At 48.5% G+C, this 26,215-nt stretch overlaps 1 protein-coding gene, 11 non-coding genes and 3 pseudogenes across 12 annotated transcripts; all 15 read left to right on the top strand.

Moving 5' to 3' along the window:
• The first annotated feature begins 834 nt into the window (after window positions 1-834).
• Window positions 835-1,025, top strand: LOC142292966 (U2 spliceosomal RNA). The gene has a single exon (XR_012750979.1). It is a non-coding gene; the product is annotated as a U2 spliceosomal RNA (small nuclear RNA).
• Window positions 1,026-2,428: 1,403 nt separating this feature from the next.
• On the top strand, window positions 2,429-2,619 carry LOC142292964 (U2 spliceosomal RNA). The gene has a single exon (XR_012750978.1). It is a non-coding gene; the product is annotated as a U2 spliceosomal RNA (small nuclear RNA).
• Window positions 2,620-4,023: 1,404 nt separating this feature from the next.
• LOC142292963 (U2 spliceosomal RNA) lies at window positions 4,024-4,214 on the top strand. The gene has a single exon (XR_012750977.1). It is a non-coding gene; the product is annotated as a U2 spliceosomal RNA (small nuclear RNA).
• Window positions 4,215-5,617: 1,403 nt separating this feature from the next.
• On the top strand, window positions 5,618-5,808 carry LOC142292962 (U2 spliceosomal RNA). The gene has a single exon (XR_012750976.1). It is a non-coding gene; the product is annotated as a U2 spliceosomal RNA (small nuclear RNA).
• A 1,403-nt stretch (window positions 5,809-7,211) lies between these two features.
• Window positions 7,212-7,353, top strand: LOC142292744 (U2 spliceosomal RNA; annotated as a pseudogene).
• A 743-nt stretch (window positions 7,354-8,096) lies between these two features.
• LOC142293158 (U2 spliceosomal RNA) lies at window positions 8,097-8,289 on the top strand. The gene has a single exon (XR_012751151.1). It is a non-coding gene; the product is annotated as a U2 spliceosomal RNA (small nuclear RNA).
• Window positions 8,290-9,692: 1,403 nt separating this feature from the next.
• LOC142292961 (U2 spliceosomal RNA) lies at window positions 9,693-9,883 on the top strand. The gene has a single exon (XR_012750975.1). It is a non-coding gene; the product is annotated as a U2 spliceosomal RNA (small nuclear RNA).
• A 1,404-nt stretch (window positions 9,884-11,287) lies between these two features.
• LOC142292682 (U2 spliceosomal RNA) lies at window positions 11,288-11,391 on the top strand (annotated as a pseudogene).
• Window positions 11,392-11,675: 284 nt separating this feature from the next.
• Window positions 11,676-13,234, top strand: LOC142289811 (uncharacterized; the record flags this gene model as incomplete). The annotated part of the gene is made up of 3 exons (XM_075333740.1): window positions 11,676-12,588; window positions 12,827-12,960; window positions 13,187-13,234. Coding segments are annotated over 3 exons (1,095 nt in total), but the record flags the coding sequence as incomplete, so codon positions are not given.
• Window positions 13,235-16,811: 3,577 nt separating this feature from the next.
• On the top strand, window positions 16,812-17,016 carry LOC142293198 (U2 spliceosomal RNA; annotated as a pseudogene).
• Window positions 17,017-18,409: 1,393 nt separating this feature from the next.
• Window positions 18,410-18,600, top strand: LOC142292960 (U2 spliceosomal RNA). Its single transcript, XR_012750974.1, has one exon. It is a non-coding gene; the product is annotated as a U2 spliceosomal RNA (small nuclear RNA).
• Window positions 18,601-20,003: 1,403 nt separating this feature from the next.
• LOC142293085 (U2 spliceosomal RNA) lies at window positions 20,004-20,194 on the top strand. The gene has a single exon (XR_012751095.1). It is a non-coding gene; the product is annotated as a U2 spliceosomal RNA (small nuclear RNA).
• Window positions 20,195-21,596: 1,402 nt separating this feature from the next.
• Window positions 21,597-21,787, top strand: LOC142292959 (U2 spliceosomal RNA). The gene has a single exon (XR_012750973.1). It is a non-coding gene; the product is annotated as a U2 spliceosomal RNA (small nuclear RNA).
• Window positions 21,788-23,190: 1,403 nt separating this feature from the next.
• LOC142292958 (U2 spliceosomal RNA) lies at window positions 23,191-23,381 on the top strand. The gene has a single exon (XR_012750972.1). It is a non-coding gene; the product is annotated as a U2 spliceosomal RNA (small nuclear RNA).
• Window positions 23,382-24,784: 1,403 nt separating this feature from the next.
• On the top strand, window positions 24,785-24,975 carry LOC142292957 (U2 spliceosomal RNA). The gene has a single exon (XR_012750971.1). It is a non-coding gene; the product is annotated as a U2 spliceosomal RNA (small nuclear RNA).
• Window positions 24,976-26,215: the final 1,240 nt, after the last annotated feature.

Raw genomic sequence — 26,215 nt, 5'->3', positions numbered from 1 at the left:
TGATTTGCAACCTGCTGTGAAGCCTGATACCGCAATATAAGGAACGTCAAATACTAAGAATGGGCGGCCTATGAAAGAATTAGTACTTTCATTAAGTATACTTAAACGGCTAATTGGGAATAGACAAACTGTAAAAAGCCCTCTGAGAAAGCCCCTCTCTAACCTTTGTTAGTAAGCTTTTCTGTAGTCTGCCTGTTGATGTATTTTCCGTTTGAACAGTGCACAACATGAAGAGACGGAACACTGGCGGCTTGTCACAATGCCCCCCGCTGACATCACAATAGCGCTGCTGCCTAGAAAGCTAGCTGCGCAGCAGAAGTTTCTCTTTGGGTGGGAGGTGGGCTAGTGGAAGGAGGGGGCAAGCTTTTTTTTTTTTTTTTTTTCCCGGGTGGTAGGGGGATGATAGGAGAAGGGATGCGGGTGGTGAGAAGGGTACAGAGGGCAGGGTTTGGGGGCTGGGAAGGAAAGGGAAAAGATTAGGGTTTGGGGATGATGAAAGGGCTTTCTACGGGTAAGGATGGCAAAGGGTGGCAGTGACGGGAAGTCAGGCGACCTGTCCTGTCCGTCTTTATGTATCATGAATTGGAAAGACTGCAAGGGGGAGGGGAGTTGCTTGCGCCCAAAAGGAGGAGTTATTCAGATTCATTGCAGTGGGCGGAGGCTGCAAAACGCACCATTCTTCTTGTTTTTGCTCTGCAAAGCAGCCTTTTCAAGGGTTGGCTTGGGTGACAAAATGTCTTCTGTAGGTGTGGGTTTGTCTCCCCTCACTCTCTCTCCCTAAGATGTGTCCGGCATAGGCCAGGGTGCCACTCGAGGCCCAAACCAATTCTGGTTATCGCTTCTCGGCCTTTTGGCTAAGATCAAGTGTAGTATCTGTTCTTATCAGTTTAATATCTGATACGTCCCCTATCTGGGGACCATATATTAAATGGATTTTTAGAACAGGGAGATGGAAAAAGAGCTTGCTCTGTCCACTCCACGCATTGACCTGGTATTGCAGTACCTCCAGGACCGGTGCACCCCTTCTTAACCCAGTTTCCAAAAGCAGAACTCAATTCACCTGATTCATATTAGCCCGATTTAATGAATTGGAAGAAAGCATACGTCTTCATATGCACCTCAATTTGGCCCATTCACTTTTCACACTTCCTCCTTTTGTTTTTTATCTTTCACACTTTTTACTTTCTTTATTCATCCAAATAGCAAACTCATCACCACTCAACCTGACCAACTCGGCTATGTCCCGTGCTGCAGTATCTTGTCCTCTGTCTTATCTAGATCATTTGCAATTGAATGGAATAGATCCCTTTTGGACAAAGTGGATTCACCTGCTGCTGCAGTGACCACAGGTGTGATAAGATCTAGAATTGGCATCTGGTGCGATCTCTCCGCTTCCACTCCAAATAAAGTTACCTGTTTATTCCTATCATGCATTGGTTTTTGGTGTTTTCTTTGAGCAATGATGATGGCTTCAGTGATCTGTTGGCTCCCCCTCCTGGAGGAAGAGTTTGCTTGCTCTTGGACATTCTAAAAGAGAGGTCATGAGAGACATTTAGCGTCTGAGCACAATTGGGGACAGTCATGGGTGATGAATGATTTGCAACCTGCTGTGAAGCCTGATACCGCAATATAAGGAACGTCAAATACTAAGAATGGGCGGCCTATGAAAGAATTAGTACTTTCATTAAGTATACTTAAACGGCTAATTGGGAATAGACAAACTGTAAAAAGCCCTCTGAGAAAGCCCCTCTCTAACCTTTGTTAGTAAGCTTTTCTGTAGTCTGCCTGTTGATGTATTTTCCGTTTGAACAGTGCACAACATGAAGAGACGGAACACTGGCGGCTTGTCACAATGCCCCCCGCTGACATCACAATAGCGCTGCTGCCTAGAAAGCTAGCTGCGCAGCAGAAGTTTCTCTTTGGGTGGGAGGTGGGCTAGTGGAAGGAGGGGGCAAGCTTTTTTTTTTTTTTTTTTTTCCCGGGTGGTAGGGGGATGATAGGAGAAGGGATGCGGGTGGTGAGAAGGGTACAGAGGGCAGGGTTTGGGGGCTGGGAAGGAAAGGGAAAAGATTAGGGTTTGGGGATGATGAAAGGGCTTTCTACGGGTAAGGATGGCAAAGGGTGGCAGTGACGGGAAGTCAGGCGACCTGTCCTGTCCGTCTTTATGTATCATGAATTGGAAAGACTGCAAGGGGGAGGGGAGTTGCTTGCGCCCAAAAGGAGGAGTTATTCAGATTCATTGCAGTGGGCGGCGGCTGCAAAACGCACCATTCTTCTTGTTTTTGCTCTGCAAAGCAGCCTTTTCAAGGGTTGGCTTGGGTGACAAAATGTCTTCTGTAGGTGTGGGTTTGTCTCCCCTCACTCTCTCTCCCTAAGATGTGTCCGGCATAGGCCAGGGTGCCACTCGAGGCCCAAACCAATTCTGGTTATCGCTTCTCGGCCTTTTGGCTAAGATCAAGTGTAGTATCTGTTCTTATCAGTTTAATATCTGATACGTCCCCTATCTGGGGACCATATATTAAATGGATTTTTAGAACAGGGAGATGGAAAAAGAGCTTGCTCTGTCCACTCCACGCATTGACCTGGTATTGCAGTACCTCCAGGACCGGTGCACCCCTTCTTAACCCAGTTTCCAAAAGCAGAACTCAATTCACCTGATTCATATTAGCCCGATTTAATGAATTGGAAGAAAGCATACGTCTTCATATGCACCTCAATTTGGCCCATTCACTTTTCACACTTCCTCCTTTTGTTTTTTATCTTTCACACTTTTTACTTTCTTTATTCATCCAAATAGCAAACTCATCACCAATCAACCTGACCAACTCGGCTATGTCCCATGCTGCAGTATCTTGTCCTCTGTCTTATCTAGATCATTTGCAATTGAATGGAATAGATCCCTTTTGGACAAAGTGGATTCACCTGCTGCTGCAGTGACCACAGGTGTGATAAGATCTAGAATTGGCATCTGGTGCGATCTCTCCGCTTCCACTCCAAATAAAGTTACCTGTTTATTCCTATCATGCATTGGTTTTTGGTGTTTTCTTTGAGCAATGATGATGGCTTCAGTGATCTGTTGGCTCCCCCTCCTGGAGGAAGAGTTTGCTTGCTCTTGGACATTCTAAAAGAGAGGTCATGAGAGACATTTAGCTTCTGAGCACAATTGGGGACAGTCATGGGTGATGAATGATTTGCAACCTGCTGTGAAGCCTGATACCGCAATATAAGGAACGTCAAATACTAAGAATGGGCGGCCTATGAAAGAATTAGTACTTTCATTAAGTATACTTAAACGGCTAATTGGGAATAGACAAACTGTAAAAAGCCCTCTGAGAAAGCCCCTCTCTAACCTTTGTTAGTAAGCTTTTCTGTAGTCTGCCTGTTGATGTATTTTCCGTTTGAACAGTGCACAACATGAAGAGACGGAACACTGGCGGCTTGTCACAATGCCCCCCGCTGACATCACAATAGCGCTGCTGCCTAGAAAGCTAGCTGCGCAGCAGAAGTTTCTCTTTGGGTGGGAGGTGGGCTAGTGGAAGGAGGGGGCAAGCTTTTTTTTTTTTTTTTTTTTTCCCGGGTGGTAGGGGGATGATAGGAGAAGGGATGCGGGTGGTGAGAAGGGTACAGAGGGCAGGGTTTGGGGGCTGGGAAGGAAAGGGAAAAGATTAGGGTTTGGGGATGATGAAAGGGCTTTCTACGGGTAAGGATGGCAAAGGGTGGCAGTGACGGGAAGTCAGGCGACCTGTCCTGTCCGTCTTTATGTATCATGAATTGGAAAGACTGCAAGGGGGAGGGGAGTTGCTTGCGCCCAAAAGGAGGAGTTATTCAGATTCATTGCAGTGGGCGGCGGCTGCAAAACGCACCATTCTTCTTGTTTTTGCTCTGCAAAGCAGCCTTTTCAAGGGTTGGCTTGGGTGACAAAATGTCTTCTGTAGGTGTGGGTTTGTCTCCCCTCACTCTCTCTCCCTAAGATGTGTCCGGCATAGGCCAGGGTGCCACTCGAGGCCCAAACCAATTCTGGTTATCGCTTCTCGGCCTTTTGGCTAAGATCAAGTGTAGTATCTGTTCTTATCAGTTTAATATCTGATACGTCCCCTATCTGGGGACCATATATTAAATGGATTTTTAGAACAGGGAGATGGAAAAAGAGCTTGCTCTGTCCACTCCACGCATTGACCTGGTATTGCAGTACCTCCAGGACCGGTGCACCCCTTCTTAACCCAGTTTCCAAAAGCAGAACTCAATTCACCTGATTCATATTAGCCCGATTTAATGAATTGGAAGAAAGCATACGTCTTCATATGCACCTCAATTTGGCCCATTCACTTTTCACACTTCCTCCTTTTGTTTTTTATCTTTCACACTTTTTACTTTCTTTATTCATCCAAATAGCAAACTCATCACCACTCAACCTGACCAACTCGGCTATGTCCCGTGCTGCAGTATCTTGTCCTCTGTCTTATCTAGATCATTTGCAATTGAATGGAATAGATCCCTTTTGGACAAAGTGGATTCACCTGCTGCTGCAGTGACCACAGGTGTGATAAGATCTAGAATTGGCATCTGGTGCGATCTCTCCGCTTCCACTCCAAATAAAGTTACCTGTTTATTCCTATCATGCATTGGTTTTTGGTGTTTTCTTTGAGCAATGATGATGGCTTCAGTGATCTGTTGGCTCCCCCTCCTGGAGGAAGAGTTTGCTTGCTCTTGGACATTCTAAAAGAGAGGTCATGAGAGACATTTAGCTTCTGAGCACAATTGGGGACAGTCATGGGTGATGAATGATTTGCAACCTGCTGTGAAGCCTGATACCGCAATATAAGGAACGTCAAATACTAAGAATGGGCGGCCTATGAAAGAATTAGTACTTTCATTAAGTATACTTAAACGGCTAATTGGGAATAGACAAACTGTAAAAAGCCCTCTGAGAAAGCCCCTCTCTAACCTTTGTTAGTAAGCTTTTCTGTAGTCTGCCTGTTGATGTATTTTCCGTTTGAACAGTGCACAACATGAAGAGACGGAACACTGGCGGCTTGTCACAATGCCCCCCGCTGACATCACAATAGCGCTGCTGCCTAGAAAGCTAGCTGCGCAGCAGAAGTTTCTCTTTGGGTGGGAGGTGGGCTAGTGGAAGGAGGGGGCAAGCTTTTTTTTTTTTTTTTTTTTCCCGGGTGGTAGGGGGATGATAGGAGAAGGGATGCGGGTGGTGAGAAGGGTACAGAGGGCAGGGTTTGGGGGCTGGGAAGGAAAGGGAAAAGATTAGGGTTTGGGGATGATGAAAGGGCTTTCTACGGGTAAGGATGGCAAAGGGTGGCAGTGACGGGAAGTCAGGCAACCTGTCCTGTCCGTCTTTATGTATCATGAATTGGAAAGACTGCAAGGGGGAGGGGAGTTGCTTGCGCCCAAAAGGAGGAGTTATTCAGATTCATTGCAGTGGGCGGCGGCTGCAAAACGCACCATTCTTCTTGTTTTTGCTCTGCAAAGCAGCCTTTTCAAGGGTTGGCTTGGGTGACAAAATGTCTTCTGTAGGTGTGGGTTTGTCTCCCCTCACTCTCTCTCCCTAAGATGTGTCCGGCATAGGCCAGGGTGCCACTCGAGGCCCAAACCAATTCTGGTTATCGCTTCTCGGCCTTTTGGCTAAGATCAAGTGTAGTATCTGTTCTTATCAGTTTAATATCTGATACGTCCCCTATCTGGGGACCATATATTAAATGGATTTTTAGAACAGGGAGATGGAAAAAGAGCTTGCTCTGTCCACTCCACGCATTGACCTGGTATTGCAGTACCTCCAGGACCGGTGCACCCCTTCTTAACCCAGTTTCCAAAAGCAGAACTCAATTCACCTGATTCATATTAGCCCGATTTAATGAATTGGAAGAAAGCATACGTCTTCATATGCACCTCAATTTGGCCCATTCACTTTTCACACTTCCTCCTTTTGTTTTTTATCTTTCACACTTTTTACTTTCTTTATTCATCCAAATAGCAAACTCATCACCACTCAACCTGACCAACTCGGCTATGTCCCGTGCTGCAGTATCTTGTCCTCTGTCTTATCTAGATCATTTGCAATTGAATGGAATAGATCCCTTTTGGACAAAGTGGATTCACCTGCTGCTGCAGTGACCAGAGGTGTGATAAGATCTAGAATTGGCATCTGGTGCGATCTCTCCGCTTCCACTCCAAATAAAGTTACCTGTTTATTCCTATCATGCATTGGTTTTTGGTGTTTTCTTTGAGCAATGATGATGGCTTCAGTGATCTGTTGGCTCCCCCTCCTGGAGGAAGAGTTTGCTTGCTCTTGGACATTCTAAAAGAGAGGTCATGAGAGACATTTAGCTTCTGAGCACAATTGGGGACAGTCATGGGTGATGAATGATTTGCAACCTGCTGTGAAGCCTGATACCGCAATATAAGGAACGTCAAATACTAAGAATGGGCGGCCTATGAAAGAATTAGTACTTTCATTAAGTATACTTAAACGGCTAATTGGGAATAGACAAACTGTAAAAAGCCCTCTGAGAAAGCCCCTCTCTAACCTTTGTTAGTAAGCTTTTCTGTAGTCTGCCTGTTGATGTATTTTCCGTTTGAACAGTGCACAACATGAAGAGACGGAACACTGGCGGCTTGTCACAATGCCCCCCGCTGACATCACAATAGCGCTGCTGCCTAGAAAGCTAGCTGCGCAGCAGAAGTTTCTCTTTGGGTGGGAGGTGGGCTAGTGGAAGGAGGGGGCAAGCTTTTTTTTTTTTTTTTTTTTCCCGGGTGGTAGGGGGATGATAGGAGAAGGGATGCGGGTGGTGAGAAGGGTACAGAGGGCAGGGTTTGGGGGCTGGGAAGGAAAGGGAAAAGATTAGGGTTTGGGGATGATGAAAGGGCTTTCTACGGGTAAGGATGGCAAAGGGTGGCAGTGACGGGAAGTCAGGCGACCTGTCCTGTCCGTCTTTATGTATCATGAATTGGAAAGACTGCAAGGGGGAGGGGAGTTGCTTGCGCCCAAAAGGAGGAGTTATTCAGATTCATTGCAGTGGGCGGCGGCTGCAAAACGCACCATTCTTCTTGTTTTTGCTCTGCAAAGCAGCCTTTTCAAGGGTTGGCTTGGGTGACAAAATGTCTTCTGTAGGTGTGGGTTTGTCTCCCCTCACTCTCTCTCCCTAAGATGTGTCCGGCATAGGCCAGGGTGCCACTCGAGGCCCAAACCAATTCTGGTTATCGCTTCTCGGCCTTTTGGCTAAGATCAAGTGTAGTATCGTTCGAAAAGGTGGTTTAAGGCTCCGGCCACCTTAGTACAATGATGCAATGCACACTGGAAGGTTGCGCTTGTTAGTACTTTGGGAGGATAGTATATCCATCTAGAGGAAACCATGGCCCTACCAGGATCGAGGCTATTAGACTGAGTAAGTGTGGGGGCTATGGTGCAATGTGCCCCAGGATTGACGACCCTGGAGTGAGTCTGAGCTTGCTGGCTTGGGACCCCGGCGAGCCTTGGGCTCTGTAGCACACCGTACCTTGCCCTTTCATACTTTCTGAGCATATTGCTCTATCCCGGCCTTCTGGCTAGGAAGGGAAATTTTTATAATCATGGTCGGAGGTCCGTTCAGCTTTGGGCTGAGAAACCAACACCCGGTTGGAGGTCCGGGTCAGCTTTGGCTGAGAAACCAACACCCGGTTGGAGGTCCGGGTCAGCTTCGGCTGAGAAACCAACACCCGGTAGGAGGTCCGGGTCAGCTTCGGCTGAGAAACCAACACCCGGTTGGAGGTCCGGGTCAGCTTCGGCTGAGAAACCAACACCCGGTTGGAGGTCCGGTTAGCCTTGGGCTGAGAAACCAACACCGGTTGACGGTCCGGGCAGTTTCGGCTGCGAAACCAACAACTAGTAGCTCTCTACTCCACTTGGGTAAGATGCCTGGGTGGACGCTGGGAGCAACGACAAGGCTCAACCAGGCTTCGGCTTGGGGGAGCACCGAAGATCCCTGACCCTTGCTGTGGCCTTCTGGCTCGGAGGGACGGGGTTGATTTTTGGGGACTCTCTCCTCACGGTGGGGTCCACACGAATCCTAGCCTTTGCACTGTTTTTGGTGTGACTTCGGTCATGCATTTTTTGTGGTGCTTTGGAAAGCTTCATTAAATCAAAAATCTGTTCTTATCAGTTTAATATCTGATACGTCCCCTATCTGGGGACCATATATTAAATGGATTTTTAGAACAGGGAGATGGAAAAAGAGCTTGCTCTGTCCACTCCACGCATTGACCTGGTATTGCAGTACCTCCAGGACCGGTGCACCCCTTCTTAACCCAGTTTCCAAAAGCAGAACTCAATTCACCTGATTCATATTAGCCCGATTTAATGAATTGGAAGAAAGCATACGTCTTCATATGCACCTCAATTTGGCCCATTCACTTTTCACACTTCCTCCTTTTGTTTTTTATCTTTCACACTTTTTACTTTCTTTATTCATCCAAATAGCAAACTCATCACCACTCAACCTGACCAACTCGGCTATGTCCCGTGCTGCAGTATCTTGTCCTCTGTCTTATCTAGATCATTTGCAATTGAATGGAATAGATCCCTTTTGGACAAAGTGGATTCACCTGCTGCTGCAGTGACCACAGGTGTGATAAGATCTAGAATTGGCATCTGGTGCGATCTCTCCGCTTCCACTCCAAATAAAGTTACCTGTTTATTCCTATCATGCATTGGTTTTTGGTGTTTTCTTTGAGCAATGATGATGGCTTCAGTGATCTGTTGGCTCCCCCTCCTGGAGGAAGAGTTTGCTTGCTCTTGGACATTCTAAAAGAGAGGTCATGAGAGACATTTAGCTTCTGAGCACAATTGGGGACAGTCATGGGTGATGAATGATTTGCAACCTGCTGTGAAGCCTGATACCGCAATATAAGGAACGTCAAATACTAAGAATGGGCGGCCTATGAAAGAATTAGTACTTTCATTAAGTATACTTAAACGGCTAATTGGGAATAGACAAACTGTAAAAAGCCCTCTGAGAAAGCCCCTCTCTAACCTTTGTTAGTAAGCTTTTCTGTAGTCTGCCTGTTGATGTATTTTCCGTTTGAACAGTGCACAACATGAAGAGACGGAACACTGGCGGCTTGTCACAATGCCCCCCGCTGACATCACAATAGCGCTGCTGCCTAGAAAGCTAGCTGCGCAGCAGAAGTTTCTCTTTGGGTGGGAGGTGGGCTAGTGGAAGGAGGGGGCAAGCTTTTTTTTTTTTTTTTTTTTCCCGGGTGGTAGGGGGATGATAGGAGAAGGGATGCGGGTGGTGAGAAGGGTACAGAGGGCAGGGTTTGGGGGCTGGGAAGGAAAGGGAAAAGATTAGGGTTTGGGGATGATGAAAGGGCTTTCTACGGGTAAGGATGGCAAAGGGTGGCAGTGACGGGAAGTCAGGCGACCTGTCCTGTCCGTCTTTATGTATCATGAATTGGAAAGACTGCAAGGGGGAGGGGAGTTGCTTGCGCCCAAAAGGAGGAGTTATTCAGATTCATTGCAGTGGGCGGCGGCTGCAAAACGCACCATTCTTCTTGTTTTTGCTCTGCAAAGCAGCCTTTTCAAGGGTTGGCTTGGGTGACAAAATGTCTTCTGTAGGTGTGGGTTTGTCTCCCCTCACTCTCTCTCCCTAAGATGTGTCCGGCATAGGCCAGGGTGCCACTCGAGGCCCAAACCAATTCTGGTTATCGCTTCTCGGCCTTTTGGCTAAGATCAAGTGTAGTATCTGTTCTTATCAGTTTAATATCTGATACGTCCCCTATCTGGGGACCATATATTAAATGGATTTTTAGAACAGGGAGATGGAAAAAGAGCTTGCTCTGTCCACTCCACGCATTGACCTGGTATTGCAGTACCTCCAGGACCGGTGCACCCCTTCTTAACCCAGTTTCCAAAAGCAGAACTCAATTCACCTGATTCATATTAGCCCGATTTAATGAATTGGAAGAAAGCATACGTCTTCATATGCACCTCAATTTGGCCCATTCACTTTTCACACTTCCTCCTTTTGTTTTTTATCTTTCACACTTTTTACTTTCTTTATTCATCCAAATAGCAAACTCATCACCACTCAACCTGACCAACTCGGCTATGTCCCGTGCTGCAGTATCTTGTCCTCTGTCTTATCTAGATCATTTGCAATTGAATGGAATAGATCCCTTTTGGACAAAGTGGATTCACCTGCTGCTGCAGTGACCACAGGTGTGATAAGATCTAGAATTGGCATCTGGTGCGATCTCTCCGCTTCCACTCCAAATAAAGTTACCTGTTTATTCCTATCATGCATTGGTTTTTGGTGTTTTCTTTGAGCAATGATGATGGCTTCAGTGATCTGTTGGCTCCCCCTCCTGGAGGAAGAGTTTGCTTGCTCTTGGACATTCTAAAAGAGAGGTCATGAGAGACATTTAGCTTCTGAGCACAATTGGGGACAGTCATGGGTGATGAATGATTTGCAACCTGCTGTGAAGCCTGATACCGCAATATAAGGAACGTCAAATACTAAGAATGGGCGGCCTATGAAAGAATTAGTACTTTCATTAAGTATACTTAAACGGCTAATTGGGAATAGACAAACTGTAAAAAGCCCTCTGAGAAAGCCCCTCTCTAACCTTTGTTAGTAAGCTTTTCTGTAGTCTGCCTGTTGATGTATTTTCCGTTTGAACAGTGCACAACATGAAGAGACGGAACACTGGCGGCTTGTCACAATGCCCCCCGCTGACATCACAATAGCGCTGCTGCCTAGAAAGCTAGCTGCGCAGCAGAAGTTTCTCTTTGGGTGGGAGGTGGGCTAGTGGAAGGAGGGGGCAAGCTTTTTTTTTTTTTTTTTTTTTCCCGGGTGGTAGGGGCATGATAGGAGAAGGGATGCGGGTGGTGAGAAGGGTACAGAGGGCAGGGTTTGGGGGCTGGGAAGGAAAGGGAAAAGATTAGGGTTTGGGGATGATGAAAGGGCTTTCTACGGGTAAGGATGGCAAAGGGTGGCAGTGACGGGAAGTCAGGCGACCTGTCCTGTCCGTCTTTATGTATCATGAATTGGAAAGACTGCAAGGGGGAGGGGAGTTGCTTGCGCCCAAAAGGAGGAGTTATTCAGATTCATTGCAGTGGGCGGCGGCTGCAAAACGCACCATTCTTCTTGTTTTTGCTCTGCAAAGCAGCCTTTTCAAGGGTTGGCTTGGGTGACAAAATGTCTTCTGTAGGTGTGGGTTTGTCTCCCCTCACTCTCTCTCCCTAAGATGTGTCCGGCATAGGCCAGGGTGCCACTCGAGGCCCAAACCAATTCTGGTTATCGCTTCTCGGCCTTTTGGCTAAGATCAAGTGTAGTATCTGTTCTTATCAGAACAAACTGAGCTAGCTACACTTGACGAGATACGATCAGCGAGACAAGCTCCGAAGCCCAGCCGAGACCGAAAGAGGGAGATCGGACGGAAGAAGAGCTTGGCAGAAAGAAGCAAGAAGCCGAAGGCTCGGAGAAGACTTGGGGAGACCAGAGGAACTTCGAGGAGGAACACAGCGGGAGAAGACACCCGGAGAAGAATCCAAGATCCAGCTCCGGGAACTCAAGCAGGAACCAGCCATGGCAAGCAAGCCAGAGAAGGCAGCCAAGAAGGCTCAGGACCCAGGGACCTCCAGGAAGGCTCATCCAGAGGCTTCTTCGGCCCAAGAGGCCCCTACCTCCGACGCCGGCCAGCCGGAGGGAGCCCGGACGCCGCCTGAAAAGGCTCCAACCCTGGAGCCTTGGATGCGGCAGACGGTCGCCCTGAAGCTAAAGGCGGTGGATGGTAGGTTGCCGGACATGTCCAGCGACGTGTTCTGCAAGAAGATGATTCTGGATCAGGGCTTCTCCAGGGCGGAAACCCTGAGTGTCCAGACCTTCATGACTGGCATCTTTCTGGTAACCTTTGCCACGGTGAATGCCTGCAGGAGATACTGGGAGGCGATGAACGCGGCGATGCCGGACTCCCCTTTTCATTCTTTTTTAGGATCCTGTCCTATACAGAGGGATGAGAAGAGGATCACGGTCTCCATGCGGAACCCGCACACCCCAGGAAGAGACATATCCACGTTCCTGGGACGCTTCTGCACAGTGGTGAGGGAACCATCCCACATCCTTAACGGCAGCGGATTCTGGACGGGTAAGTGGTCAGTAACCGTTCGGCTCCACAGGGAACTAGCATCCGAGGACGGCCTTCAGCACCTGCCCCCGACATTCTCTCTGGGAAACTCCTTTGGTCTCATCTACTACCCGGACATGCCACACAACTGCAGGAAATGTGGTGGGAAAGGGCATTCGATGATTTCCTGCCAGGAGGACGCCTGCAGGGTTTGCCGGGTGACGGGACACAGCTCCAAGGATTGTCCGAAGAAGATGACCTGCAACTTATGTGGACTGGCGGCCCACCTTTACAAGGACTGCCCACAACGAGAGAAATCCTGGGCAAGGGTGGCTGCGGCGACCCAGGCTCGGGTAGTCGCAGCCTCGTCGACTAAGGCAGCTACGACCAAAGCCACAGAGGCCAAGGCGGCCAAGAACCCGGTGACCGCGGCTCCAGCCAAAGCCCCAGCGGCCACGGAGTCCAGGAAGAAGGGTAAGAAAACTGCTGCCCCCTCCCTGGTCCCCCCCCCCTGTCACCCCTGTCCAAACCCCTTTACCCCCGGCCAACCCCACTGAGGATTCCACCACCTCCACCTCTTTTCCCTACTCCTCAGTCGGTGCCCTTACCCCCCCTCCAAAGCCCACTCTCCCTCCCCAGACCATGAGAGCAGAGGGCCTCAGCACCCCTGCACCTTTCACCGAGAAGGATTTTCCAGCTCTTGTCTCCTCAGGTACAAGCCAAAGGAAGAGGCAGTTGGAAGATAGTCCTGTCGCAGAACATTCCAAGTTGTTCATTGTGGATCTCAATCCAACCCAGGAAGAGGAGGACGACCTCCTCCCGGAACCAGATGTGTTGGAGCAGATGGTGGAGTCCCTGGTGTCCGAAGAAGAAATGGAGGAGTCGGAAGCCACTGAGGCAACATCTCTACTCGACCGGCTAGAAGAAGAAGGTCTGCTGGTGATACCATCACCGACAGACACCAAAGAAGAAGAACCGCCCGACCGGAGTGGTAACTAAGGCACATCGCCTGCACTAACTCTCTCTTCCCTCCAATGACTGCTAACATTGACATCTTTTCCATTAATGTTAGGAGCATCAGAGACAAGTTCAGACGTCGGACGATTTTTGCTTTCCTTAACACTCAGTCTAGTAATGTATTTTTCCTGCAGGAATGCTCCCTTCCCTCCTCTAGGTCCTTCAACCATCTGGCCAGGGAATGGACCCATGGACCGTCCTACTGGTCCGGCGGGGGCGACTGTAGGTCCGCAGGGGTCGCCGTGCTAATCAGGGGAAGCGCCTTCACGTTGGACTCAGTTCAGGAACTCGTCTGCGGCAGGTTACTGCTCGTGGACGGTACCTGGGCTGGAGAACCTGTCAGGTTCATCAATGTGTACGCTTCTCCTGTGAAGAACGATCGACTGGAGCTCCTCCGAGCCCTGCGCCCTCAGCTCGCCACCACCAGGATGGTAGTGATGGCTGGGGACTTCAACTGCCCGATTGAGGCGGATGGACGCAGTTCTGGAACGGCTGCCAAGTTAGACGTCACATCCAAACTGCTCATTGAGATGGTGACCGAAGCCTCTCTCGTGGACGTTGTGGGCTCCATCGGACACGGATCTGTGAATTATTCATGGTGCCGACCTGATGGTTCGCTGCGTTCCAGGATTGACTTCGTGTTTACCTCTCGGACGGTTGGGCGGAGTGGGCACTCGATGGTCCCCTGCTTCTTCTCTGACCACAGAGCCATTCACTTTCAAGGTGCGCTGGGCCACGGCTTTCCTGTTGGCCCTGGCTCCTGGAAGCTGAACTGCTCTCTGCTGGAAAAGGGGGAAGTTCTGGAGGAGCTTAGAGCGGCCTACTCCACGTGGCGGGCCTACAAGGCAGGCTTCCAGTCTGTTTCTGACTGGTGGGAATACGTTAAACTCGAGTTCCGTTTCTTCTTTCAGGCAAAGAGTCAACAACAGGCGTGTGTGAAGAAGAGGGACTTCAGGAGACTCCAGCGTGAGCTGCGTTCCCTGCATGACCTTCTTCGATGTGGCTGGGACGTGAGAGAGGAGCTGGAGGAGACTAAGAAGAGCCTGAAAAGGCACTTTGAGGAGGAGTCCAAGCGAATTGTCTTCCGTTCCAAAGTGGAGAACCTGGAGAAGGGTGAGAAATGTAACTCGTTCTTTTTCAGGAAGCTCCACACCGGTCATACACCCCTGAATGAACTACGAGATGAGAGTGGAATCATGCGACGCGGGAAAGAGGACATGATGAAAGTCGTCAGCGACTTCTACAGCGAACTCTACGCCCGCAAGACTACCGACCCCGAGGCCGCCGATAAGTTCCTGTCAGGTATCACTAACCATCTTGACCCTGCAGATGCGGCGGCCATGGACGTCCCTCTGACGGTGGACGAGCTGCTCTTGGCCGCCAGATCCTTTAGGTCCGGCAGGACTCCGGGCAGTGATGGCCTCCCAGCAGAGCTCTATGTAGCACTGGGGGACCTCATCTGTCCGGACTTGTTAGATCTGTATGAGGAGATGGTGGTGGAGGGCAGAATGCCTCCGTCCCTGAGGGAAGGAATGGTCACGATCCTGTACAAGCGCAAAGGAGAGAGGTGCGACCTGAAGAATTGGCGTCCCATCACCCTTCTGAACGTCGACTACAAGATCCTGGCCAAGACGATGGCAACGAGACTGAAGACGGTTATTGGACGGATCATCCACCCGGATCAGACCTGCGGCATCCCCGGACGTCGCATCGCAGACAGCCTGGCTCTCATGCGGGACACGGTCGAGTACATCAAGGCCCGCCGGGTGCACGCTTCCCTGATCTCGTTGGATCAGGAAAAGGCCTTCGACCGTGTTTCCCATGAGTTCCTGGGCAAAGCTCTGCACAGGTTAGGTTTGGGTAACATGTTTTGTTTGTATGTCCAACTAATGTATTTTGATATTCACAGCTCGGTGTTGGTAAACGGCTGGAAGACTGACCCCTTCCCGGTCCTCTCAGGGGTCAGACAAGGCTGCCCTCTGTCACCTCTTCTTTTTGTTTGTGTTATAGAACTCTTTGCAGAGGCTATCCGGCGGAATGGAGAGATCAGAGGGATCACCGCACCAGGACCAGATCGCTTCGAGGTCAAGTGCTCGCTCTACATGGACGACGTGACCGTCTTCTGCGCGGACCGGCGCTCAGTTGACACCCTCGTCCAGACCTGTGAGACCTTCGGACGGGCTTCGGGAGCCAAAGTCAACTGCGGGAAGTCGGAAGCCATGCTCTTCGGGGACTGGCAGCCGGCCTCTTCCGCCCCCTTCCCTTTCAGCATCCAGCCGGATTTCATCAAGGTTCTTGGAGTCTGGTTCGGGAAGGAAGGAGCAGCCCTCAAGTCCTGGGAGGAACGCTTGATCAAGATCACCCAACGGATCGGTCTGTGGAGCCTCAGACGCCTCACCTGTGAGGGCAAAGCACTGGTCCTGCGTAACGAGGTACTGCCCGTGCTGCAGTACACGGCCCAGGCCTGGCCCCCCCTTGCCACCGTGTGCAGGGCCATTACCAGGACGGTGTTTCGTTTTGTCTGGGGATCCAAGATGGACAGAGTAAAGCGGACCATCATGTACAAGGATCCTCGCAAGGGTGGGAAGGGCGTACCCGATATCCCCACCCTCCTGCGATCCTCCTTCGTATGTGACTGCGTTCGCCGATCTCTGCGAGTCAAGAGAGGTTCTGCGGGTAGGTCCATGTCTCGCTTCTTCCTGCTCCCCCTTTGGAGAAGGTTCGGCTGGGACAAGTGGGACAGCTCCTTCCCCTACAACTGGACGACGCCATGGTTCTACGGAGACGTTGTCCGGTTTGTGAGGGAATACCAACTGGAGGGACTCAAGCCTGATTTGTGGAAGCCAAAGACTATCCACAAACTCATCAGAGCCAAGGACGAAATGGAGAACATTCCAGGACTTCACCACGACACACTGGAGACTGTTTGGACCAACGTGTCATCGGCTGGATTGACCAACGGGCACAAGGACTTGTCATGGATGGCGATACAGGGCGGACTGCCCGTCCGGTCATTCATGCACGCCCGGAACCTGTGCAAAACCCGGTACTGCCCAAGGTGCCCCTTCGTGGAGGAAACATCGCTGCACGCCTTTTGGGACTGCCGTTTTGCACAGCGCCTGTTGGTTGCCCTGGAGGATGACCTGAGGAACTCCGTCCCCAGAGGGAGCCTATCGTACCATTCCGTACTTTATGGACTCTTCCCTGGGACTCACACCGTTGGAGCCATCCAGGAGGCTTGGCGCCTTATGAACTGCTTTAAGGACGCTATATGGGTCGCCAGGAACCGGCTCATCTTGAAGAGGGAGAGGATGTCTATCCAGGACTGCCGCAGGCTGATCCACAGCCTGCTCAGAGACTATTCCATCATGGACAGTCCGGACGACAGCGCCGAGGAGGAGGTCTAAACCTCTTCCACGCCCCCTCCCTCCTTTTCCCGTTTATGTGCGTCCTTCAATAAAGCTTCGGGCCTGTGATTTCCCCACCCTATCCCCTTTTCCCCTACCCCCATCCCCCAATCGCCGGTTCGTCGTTATTTATTGTCTAACTTTTTCTTTCAGCTTGAGTGCTACGGATAGCATAGGAGCGTGATGTATAGTTTAGTGCGTCGTACTCTATTGCTATGTAAGAATGATTGTATATTTCTGTGTGTACGGGGCTGCGGCACCGTACATGGTTTGTTACTTTTTTTTGAGAAGTGCATGATAATAAAGATGCTGTTAAATCAAAAAATCTGTTCTTATCAGTTTAATATCTGATACGTCCCCTATCTGGGGACCATATATTAAATGGATTTTTAGAACAGGGAGATGGAAAAAGAGCTTGCTCTGTCCACTCCACGCATTGACCTGGTATTGCAGTACCTCCAGGACCGGTGCACCCCTTCTTAACCCAGTTTCCAAAAGCAGAACTCAATTCACCTGATTCATATTAGCCCGATTTAATGAATTGGAAGAAAGCATACGTCTTCATATGCACCTCAATTTGGCCCATTCACTTTTCACACTTCCTCCTTTTGTTTTTTATCTTTCACACTTTTTACTTTCTTTATTCATCCAAATAGCAAACTCATCACCACTCAACCTGACCAACTCGGCTATGTCCCGTGCTGCAGTATCTTGTCCTCTGTCTTATCTAGATCATTTGCAATTGAATGGAATAGATCCCTTTTGGACAAAGTGGATTCACCTGCTGCTGCAGTGACCACAGGTGTGATAAGATCTAGAATTGGCATCTGGTGCGATCTCTCCGCTTCCACTCCAAATAAAGTTACCTGTTTATTCCTATCATGCATTGGTTTTTGGTGTTTTCTTTGAGCAATGATGATGGCTTCAGTGATCTGTTGGCTCCCCCTCCTGGAGGAAGAGTTTGCTTGCTCTTGGACATTCTAAAAGAGAGGTCATGAGAGACATTTAGCTTCTGAGCACAATTGGGGACAGTCATGGGTGATGAATGATTTGCAACCTGCTGTGAAGCCTGATACCGCAATATAAGGAACGTCAAATACTAAGAATGGGCGGCCTATGAAAGAATTAGTACTTTCATTAAGTATACTTAAACGGCTAATTGGGAATAGACAAACTGTAAAAAGCCCTCTGAGAAAGCCCCTCTCTAACCTTTGTTAGTAAGCTTTTCTGTAGTCTGCCTGTTGATGTATTTTCCGTTTGAACAGTGCACAACATGAAGAGACGGAACACTGGCGGCTTGTCACAATGCCCCCCGCTGACATCACAATAGCGCTGCTGCCTAGAAAGCTAGCTGCGCAGCAGAAGTTTCTCTTTGGGTGGGAGGTGGGCTAGTGGAAGGAGGGGGCAAGCTTTTTTTTTTCCCGGGTGGTAGGGGGATGATAGGAGAAGGGATGCGGGTGGTGAGAAGGGTACAGAGGGCAGGGTTTGGGGGCTGGGAAGGAAAGGGAAAAGATTAGGGTTTGGGGATGATGAAAGGGCTTTCTACGGGTAAGGATGGCAAAGGGTGGCAGTGACGGGAAGTCAGGCGACCTGTCCTGTCCGTCTTTATGTATCATGAATTGGAAAGACTGCAAGGGGGAGGGGAGTTGCTTGCGCCCAAAAGGAGGAGTTATTCAGATTCATTGCAGTGGGCGGCGGCTGCAAAACGCACCATTCTTCTTGTTTTTGCTCTGCAAAGCAGCCTTTTCAAGGGTTGGCTTGGGTGACAAAATGTCTTCTGTAGGTGTGGGTTTGTCTCCCCTCACTCTCTCTCCCTAAGATGTGTCCGGCATAGGCCAGGGTGCCACTCGAGGCCCAAACCAATTCTGGTTATCGCTTCTCGGCCTTTTGGCTAAGATCAAGTGTAGTATCTGTTCTTATCAGTTTAATATCTGATACGTCCCCTATCTGGGGACCATATATTAAATGGATTTTTAGAACAGGGAGATGGAAAAAGAGCTTGCTCTGTCCACTCCACGCATTGACCTGGTATTGCAGTACCTCCAGGACCGGTGCACCCCTTCTTAACCCAGTTTCCAAAAGCAGAACTCAATTCACCTGATTCATATTAGCCCGATTTAATGAATTGGAAGAAAGCATACGTCTTCATATGCACCTCAATTTGGCCCATTCACTTTTCACACTTCCTCCTTTTGTTTTTTATCTTTCACACTTTTTACTTTCTTTATTCATCCAAATAGCAAACTCATCACCACTCAACCTGACCAACTCGGCTATGTCCCGTGCTGCAGTATCTTGTCCTCTGTCTTATCTAGATCATTTGCAATTGAATGGAATAGATCCCTTTTGGACAAAGTGGATTCACCTGCTGCTGCAGTGACCACAGGTGTGATAAGATCTAGAATTGGCATCTGGTGCGATCTCTCCGCTTCCACTCCAAATAAAGTTACCTGTTTATTCCTATCATGCATTGGTTTTTGGTGTTTTCTTTGAGCAATGATGATGGCTTCAGTGATCTGTTGGCTCCCCCTCCTGGAGGAAGAGTTTGCTTGCTCTTGGACATTCTAAAAGAGAGGTCATGAGAGACATTTAGCTTCTGAGCACAATTGGGGACAGTCATGGGTGATGAATGATTTGCAACCTGCTGTGAAGCCTGATACCGCAATATAAGGAACGTCAAATACTAAGAATGGGCGGCCTATGAAAGAATTAGTACTTTCATTAAGTATACTTAAACGGCTAATTGGGAATAGACAAACTGTAAAAAGCCCTCTGAGAAAGCCCCTCTCTAACCTTTGTTAGTAAGCTTTTCTGTAGTCTGCCTGTTGATGTATTTTCCGTTTGAACAGTGCACAACATGAAGAGACGGAACACTGGCGGCTTGTCACAATGCCCCCCGCTGACATCACAATAGCGCTGCTGCCTAGAAAGCTAGCTGCGCAGCAGAAGTTTCTCTTTGGGTGGGAGGTGGGCTAGTGGAAGGAGGGGGCAAGCTTTTTTTTTTTTTTTTTTTTCCCGGGTGGTAGGGGGATGATAGGAGAAGGGATGCGGGTGGTGAGAAGGGTACAGAGGGCAGGGTTTGGGGGCTGGGAAGGAAAGGGAAAAGATTAGGGTTTGGGGATGATGAAAGGGCTTTCTACGGGTAAGGATGGCAAAGGGTGGCAGTGACGGGAAGTCAGGCGACCTGTCCTGTCCGTCTTTATGTATCATGAATTGGAAAGACTGCAAGGGGGAGGGGAGTTGCTTGCGCCCAAAAGGAGGAGTTATTCAGATTCATTGCAGTGGGCGGCGGCTGCAAAACGCACCATTCTTCTTGTTTTTGCTCTGCAAAGCAGCCTTTTCAAGGGTTGGCTTGGGTGACAAAATGTCTTCTGTAGGTGTGGGTTTGTCTCCCCTCACTCTCTCTCCCTAAGATGTGTCCGGCATAGGCCAGGGTGCCACTCGAGGCCCAAACCAATTCTGGTTATCGCTTCTCGGCCTTTTGGCTGAGATCAAGTGTAGTATCTGTTCTTATCAGTTTAATATCTGATACGTCCCCTATCTGGGGACCATATATTAAATGGATTTTTAGAACAGGGAGATGGAAAAAGAGCTTGCTCTGTCCACTCCACGCATTGACCTGGTATTGCAGTACCTCCAGGACCGGTGCACCCCTTCTTAACCCAGTTTCCAAAAGCAGAACTCAATTCACCTGATTCATATTAGCCCGATTTAATGAATTGGAAGAAAGCATACGTCTTCATATGCACCTCAATTTGGCCCATTCACTTTTCACACTTCCTCCTTTTGTTTTTTATCTTTCACACTTTTTACTTTCTTTATTCATCCAAATAGCAAACTCATCACCACTCAACCTGACCAACTCGGCTATGTCCCGTGCTGCAGTATCTTGTCCTCTGTCTTATCTAGATCATTTGCAATTGAATGGAATAGATCCCTTTTGGACAAAGTGGATTCACCTGCTGCTGCAGTGACCACAGGTGTGATAAGATCTAGAATTGGCATCTGGTGCGATCTCTCCGCTTCCACTCCAAATAAAGTTACCTGTTTATTCCTATCATGCATTGGTTTTTGGTGTTTTCTTTGAGCAATGATGATGGCTTCAGTGATCTGTTGGCTCCCCCTCCTGGAGGAAGAGTTTGCTTGCTCTTGGACATTCTAAAAGAGAGGTCATGAGAGACATTTAGCTTCTGAGCACAATTGGGGACAGTCATGGGTGATGAATGATTTGCAACCTGCTGTGAAGCCTGATACCGCAATATAAGGAACGTCAAATACTAAGAATGGGCGGCCTATGAAAGAATTAGTACTTTCATTAAGTATACTTAAACGGCTAATTGGGAATAGACAAACTGTAAAAAGCCCTCTGAGAAAGCCCCTCTCTAACCTTTGTTAGTAAGCTTTTCTGTAGTCTGCCTGTTGATGTATTTTCCGTTTGAACAGTGCACAACATGAAGAGACGGAACACTGGCGGCTTGTCACAATGCCCCCCGCTGACATCACAATAGCGCTGCTGCCTAGAAAGCTAGCTGCGCAGCAGAAGTTTCTCTTTGGGTGGGAGGTGGGCTAGTGGAAGGAGGGGGCAAGCTTTTTTTTTTTTTTTTTTTCCCGGGTGGTAGGGGGATGATAGGAGAAGGGATGCGGGTGGTGAGAAGGGTACAGAGGGCAGGGTTTGGGGGCTGGGAAGGAAAGGGAAAAGATTAGGGTTTGGGGATGATGAAAGGGCTTTCTACGGGTAAGGATGGCAAAGGGTGGCAGTGACGGGAAGTCAGGCGACCTGTCCTGTCCGTCTTTATGTATCATGAATTGGAAAGACTGCAAGGGGGAGGGGAGTTGCTTGCGCCCAAAAGGAGGAGTTATTCAGATTCATTGCAGTGGGCGGCGGCTGCAAAACGCACCATTCTTCTTGTTTTTGCTCTGCAAAGCAGCCTTTTCAAGGGTTGGCTTGGGTGACAAAATGTCTTCTGTAGGTGTGGGTTTGTCTCCCCTCACTCTCTCTCCCTAAGATGTGTCCGGCATAGGCCAGGGTGCCACTCGAGGCCCAAACCAATTCTGGTTATCGCTTCTCGGCCTTTTGGCTAAGATCAAGTGTAGTATCTGTTCTTATCAGTTTAATATCTGATACGTCCCCTATCTGGGGACCATATATTAAATGGATTTTTAGAACAGGGAGATGGAAAAAGAGCTTGCTCTGTCCACTCCACGCATTGACCTGGTATTGCAGTACCTCCAGGACCGGTGCACCCCTTCTTAACCCAGTTTCCAAAAGCAGAACTCAATTCACCTGATTCATATTAGCCCGATTTAATGAATTGGAAGAAAGCATACGTCTTCATATGCACCTCAATTTGGCCCATTCACTTTTCACACTTCCTCCTTTTGTTTTTTATCTTTCACACTTTTTACTTTCTTTATTCATCCAAATAGCAAACTCATCACCACTCAACCTGACCAACTCGGCTATGTCCCGTGCTGCAGTATCTTGTCCTCTGTCTTATCTAGATCATTTGCAATTGAATGGAATAGATCCCTTTTGGACAAAGTGGATTCACCTGCTGCTGCAGTGACCACAGGTGTGATAAGATCTAGAATTGGCATCTGGTGCGATCTCTCCGCTTCCACTCCAAATAAAGTTACCTGTTTATTCCTATCATGCATTGGTTTTTGGTGTTTTCTTTGAGCAATGATGATGGCTTCAGTGATCTGTTGGCTCCCCCTCCTGGAGGAAGAGTTTGCTTGCTCTTGGACATTCTAAAAGAGAGGTCATGAGAGACATTTAGCTTCTGAGCACAATTGGGGACAGTCATGGGTGATGAATGATTTGCAACCTGCTGTGAAGCCTGATACCGCAATATAAGGAACGTCAAATACTAAGAATGGGCGGCCTATGAAAGAATTAGTACTTTCATTAAGTATACTTAAATGGCTAATTGGGAATAGACAAACTGTAAAAAGCCCTCTGAGAAAGCCCCTCTCTAACCTTTGTTAGTAAGCTTTTCTGTAGTCTGCCTGTTGATGTATTTTCCGTTTGAACAGTGCACAACATGAAGAGACGGAACACTGGCGGCTTGTCACAATGCCCCCCGCTGACATCACAATAGCGCTGCTGCCTAGAAAGCTAGCTGCGCAGCAGAAGTTTCTCTTTGGGTGGGAGGTGGGCTAGTGGAAGGAGGGGGCAAGCTTTTTTTTTTTTTTTTTTTTCCCGGGTGGTAGGGGGATGATAGGAGAAGGGATGCGGGTGGTGAGAAGGGTACAGAGGGCAGGGTTTGGGGGCTGGGAAGGAAAGGGAAAAGATTAGGGTTTGGGGATGATGAAAGGGCTTTCTACGGGTAAGGATGGCAAAGGGTGGCAGTGACGGGAAGTCAGGCGACCTGTCCTGTCCGTCTTTATGTATCATGAATTGGAAAGACTGCAAGGGGGAGGGGAGTTGCTTGCGCCCAAAAGGAGGAGTTATTCAGATTCATTGCAGTGGGCGGCGGCTGCAAAACGCACCATTCTTCTTGTTTTTGCTCTGCAAAGCAGCCTTTTCAAGGGTTGGCTTGGGTGACAAAATGTCTTCTGTAGGTGTGGGTTTGTCTCCCCTCACTCTCTCTCCCTAAGATGTGTCCGGCATAGGCCAGGGTGCCACTCGAGGCCCAAACCAATTCTGGTTATCGCTTCTCGGCCTTTTGGCTAAGATCAAGTGTAGTATCTGTTCTTATCAGTTTAATATCTGATACGTCCCCTATCTGGGGACCATATATTAAATGGATTTTTAGAACAGGGAGATGGAAAAAGAGCTTGCTCTGTCCACTCCACGCATTGACCTGGTATTGCAGTACCTCCAGGACCGGTGCACCCCTTCTTAACCCAGTTTCCAAAAGCAGAACTCAATTCACCTGATTCATATTAGCCCGATTTAATGAATTGGAAGAAAGCATACGTCTTCATATGCACCTCAATTTGGCCCATTCACTTTTCACACTTCCTCCTTTTGTTTTTTATCTTTCACACTTTTTACTTTCTTTATTCATCCAAATAGCAAACTCATCACCACTCAACCTGACCAACTCGGCTATGTCCCGTGCTGCAGTATCTTGTCCTCTGTCTTATCTAGATCATTTGCAATTGAATGGAATAGATCCCTTTTGGACAAAGTGGATTCACCTGCTGCTGCAGTGACCACAGGTGTGATAAGATCTAGAATTGGCATCTGGTGCGATCTCTCCGCTTCCACTCCAAATAAAGTTACCTGTTTATTCCTATCATGCATTGGTTTTTGGTGTTTTCTTTGAGCAATGATGATGGCTTCAGTGATCTGTTGGCTCCCCCTCCTGGAGGAAGAGTTTGCTTGCTCTTGGACATTCTAAAAGAGAGGTCATGAGAGACATTTAGCTTCTGAGCACAATTGGGGACAGTCATGGGTGATGAATGATTTGCAACCTGCTGTGAAGCCTGATACCGCAATATAAGGAACGTCAAATACTAAGAATGGGCGGCCTATGAAAGAATTAGTACTTTCATTAAGTATACTTAAACGGCTAATTGGGAATAGACAAACTGTAAAAAGCCCTCTGAGAAAGCCCCTCTCTAACCTTTGTTAGTAAGCTTTTCTGTAGTCTGCCTGTTGATGTATTTTCCGTTTGAACAGTGCACAACATGAAGAGACGGAACACTGGCGGCTTGTCACAATGCCCCCCGCTGACATCACAATAGCGCTGCTGCCTAGAAAGCTAGCTGCGCAGCAGAAGTTTCTCTTTGGGTGGGAGGTGGGCTAGTGGAAGGAGGGGGCAAGCTTTTTTTTTTTTTTTTTTTTCCCGGGTGGTAGGGGGATGATAGGAGAAGGGATGCGGGTGGTGAGAAGGGTACAGAGGGCAGGGTTTGGGGGCTGGGAAGGAAAGGGAAAAGATTAGGGTTTGGGGATGATGAAAGGGCTTTCTACGGGTAAGGATGGCAAAGGGTGGCAGTGACGGGAAGTCAGGCGACCTGTCCTGTCCGTCTTTATGTATCATGAATTGGAAAGACTGCAAGGGGGAGGGGAGTTGCTTGCGCCCAAAAGGAGGAGTTATTCAGATTCATTGCAGTGGGCGGCGGCTGCAAAACGCACCATTCTTCTTGTTTTTGCTCTGCAAAGCAGCCTTTTCAAGGGTTGGCTTGGGTGACAAAATGTCTTCTGTAGGTGTGGGTTTGTCTCCCCTCACTCTCTCTCCCTAAGATGTGTCCGGCATAGGCCAGGGTGCCACTCGAGGCCCAAACCAATTCTGGTTATCGCTTCTCGGCCTTTTGGCTAAGATCAAGTGTAGTATCTGTTCTTATCAGTTTAATATCTGATACGTCCCCTATCTGGGGACCATATATTAAATGGATTTTTAGAACAGGGAGATGGAAAAAGAGCTTGCTCTGTCCACTCCACGCATTGACCTGGTATTGCAGTACCTCCAGGACCGGTGCACCCCTTCTTAACCCAGTTTCCAAAAGCAGAACTCAATTCACCTGATTCATATTAGCCCGATTTAATGAATTGGAAGAAAGCATACGTCTTCATATGCACCTCAATTTGGCCCATTCACTTTTCACACTTCCTCCTTTTGTTTTTTATCTTTCACACTTTTTACTTTCTTTATTCATCCAAATAGCAAACTCATCACCACTCAACCTGACCAACTCGGCTATGTCCCGTGCTGCAGTATCTTGTCCTCTGTCTTATCTAGATCATTTGCAATTGAATGGAATAGATCCCTTTTGGACAAAGTGGATTCACCTGCTGCTGCAGTGACCACAGGTGTGATAAGATCTAGAATTGGCATCTGGTGCGATCTCTCCGCTTCCACTCCAAATAAAGTTACCTGTTTATTCCTATCATGCATTGGTTTTTGGTGTTTTCTTTGAGCAATGATGATGGCTTCAGTGATCTGTTGGCTCCCCCTCCTGGAGGAAGAGTTTGCTTGCTCTTGGACATTCTAAAAGAGAGGTCATGAGAGACATTTAGCTTCTGAGCACAATTGGGGACAGTCATGGGTGATGAATGATTTGCAACCTGCTGTGAAGCCTGATACCGCAATATAAGGAACGTCAAATACTAAGAATGGGCGGCCTATGAAAGAATTAGTACTTTCATTAAGTATACTTAAACGGCTAATTGGGAATAGACAAACTGTAAAAAGCCCTCTGAGAAAGCCCCTCTCTAACCTTTGTTAGTAAGCTTTTCTGTAGTCTGCCTGTTGATGTATTTTCCGTTTGAACAGTGCACAACATGAAGAGACGGAACACTGGCGGCTTGTCACAATGCCCCCCGCTGACATCACAATAGCGCTGCTGCCTAGAAAGCTAGCTGCGCAGCAGAAGTTTCTCTTTGGGTGGGAGGTGGGCTAGTGGAAGGAGGGGGCAAGCTTTTTTTTTTTTTTTTTTTTCCCGGGTGGTAGGGGGATGATAGGAGAAGGGATGCGGGTGGTGAGAAGGGTACAGAGGGCAGGGTTTGGGGGCTGGGAAGGAAAGGGAAAAGATTAGGGTTTGGGGATGATGAAAGGGCTTTCTACGGGTAAGGATGGCAAAGGGTGGCAGTGACGGGAAGTCAGGCGACCTGTCCTGTCCGTCTTTATGTATCATGAATTGGAAAGACTGCAAGGGGGAGGGGAGTTGCTTGCGCCCAAAAGGAGGAGTTATTCAGATTCATTGCAGTGGGCGGCGGCTGCAAAACG

Source organism: Anomaloglossus baeobatrachus, chromosome 2, assembly GCF_048569485.1.
Source record: "Anomaloglossus baeobatrachus isolate aAnoBae1 chromosome 2, aAnoBae1.hap1, whole genome shotgun sequence".
Taxonomy (NCBI): Eukaryota; Metazoa; Chordata; class Amphibia; order Anura; family Aromobatidae; genus Anomaloglossus; species Anomaloglossus baeobatrachus.
Note: the sequence above shows the minus strand (reverse complement) of the source record. Positions and strands in the feature narration are given on the sequence as shown.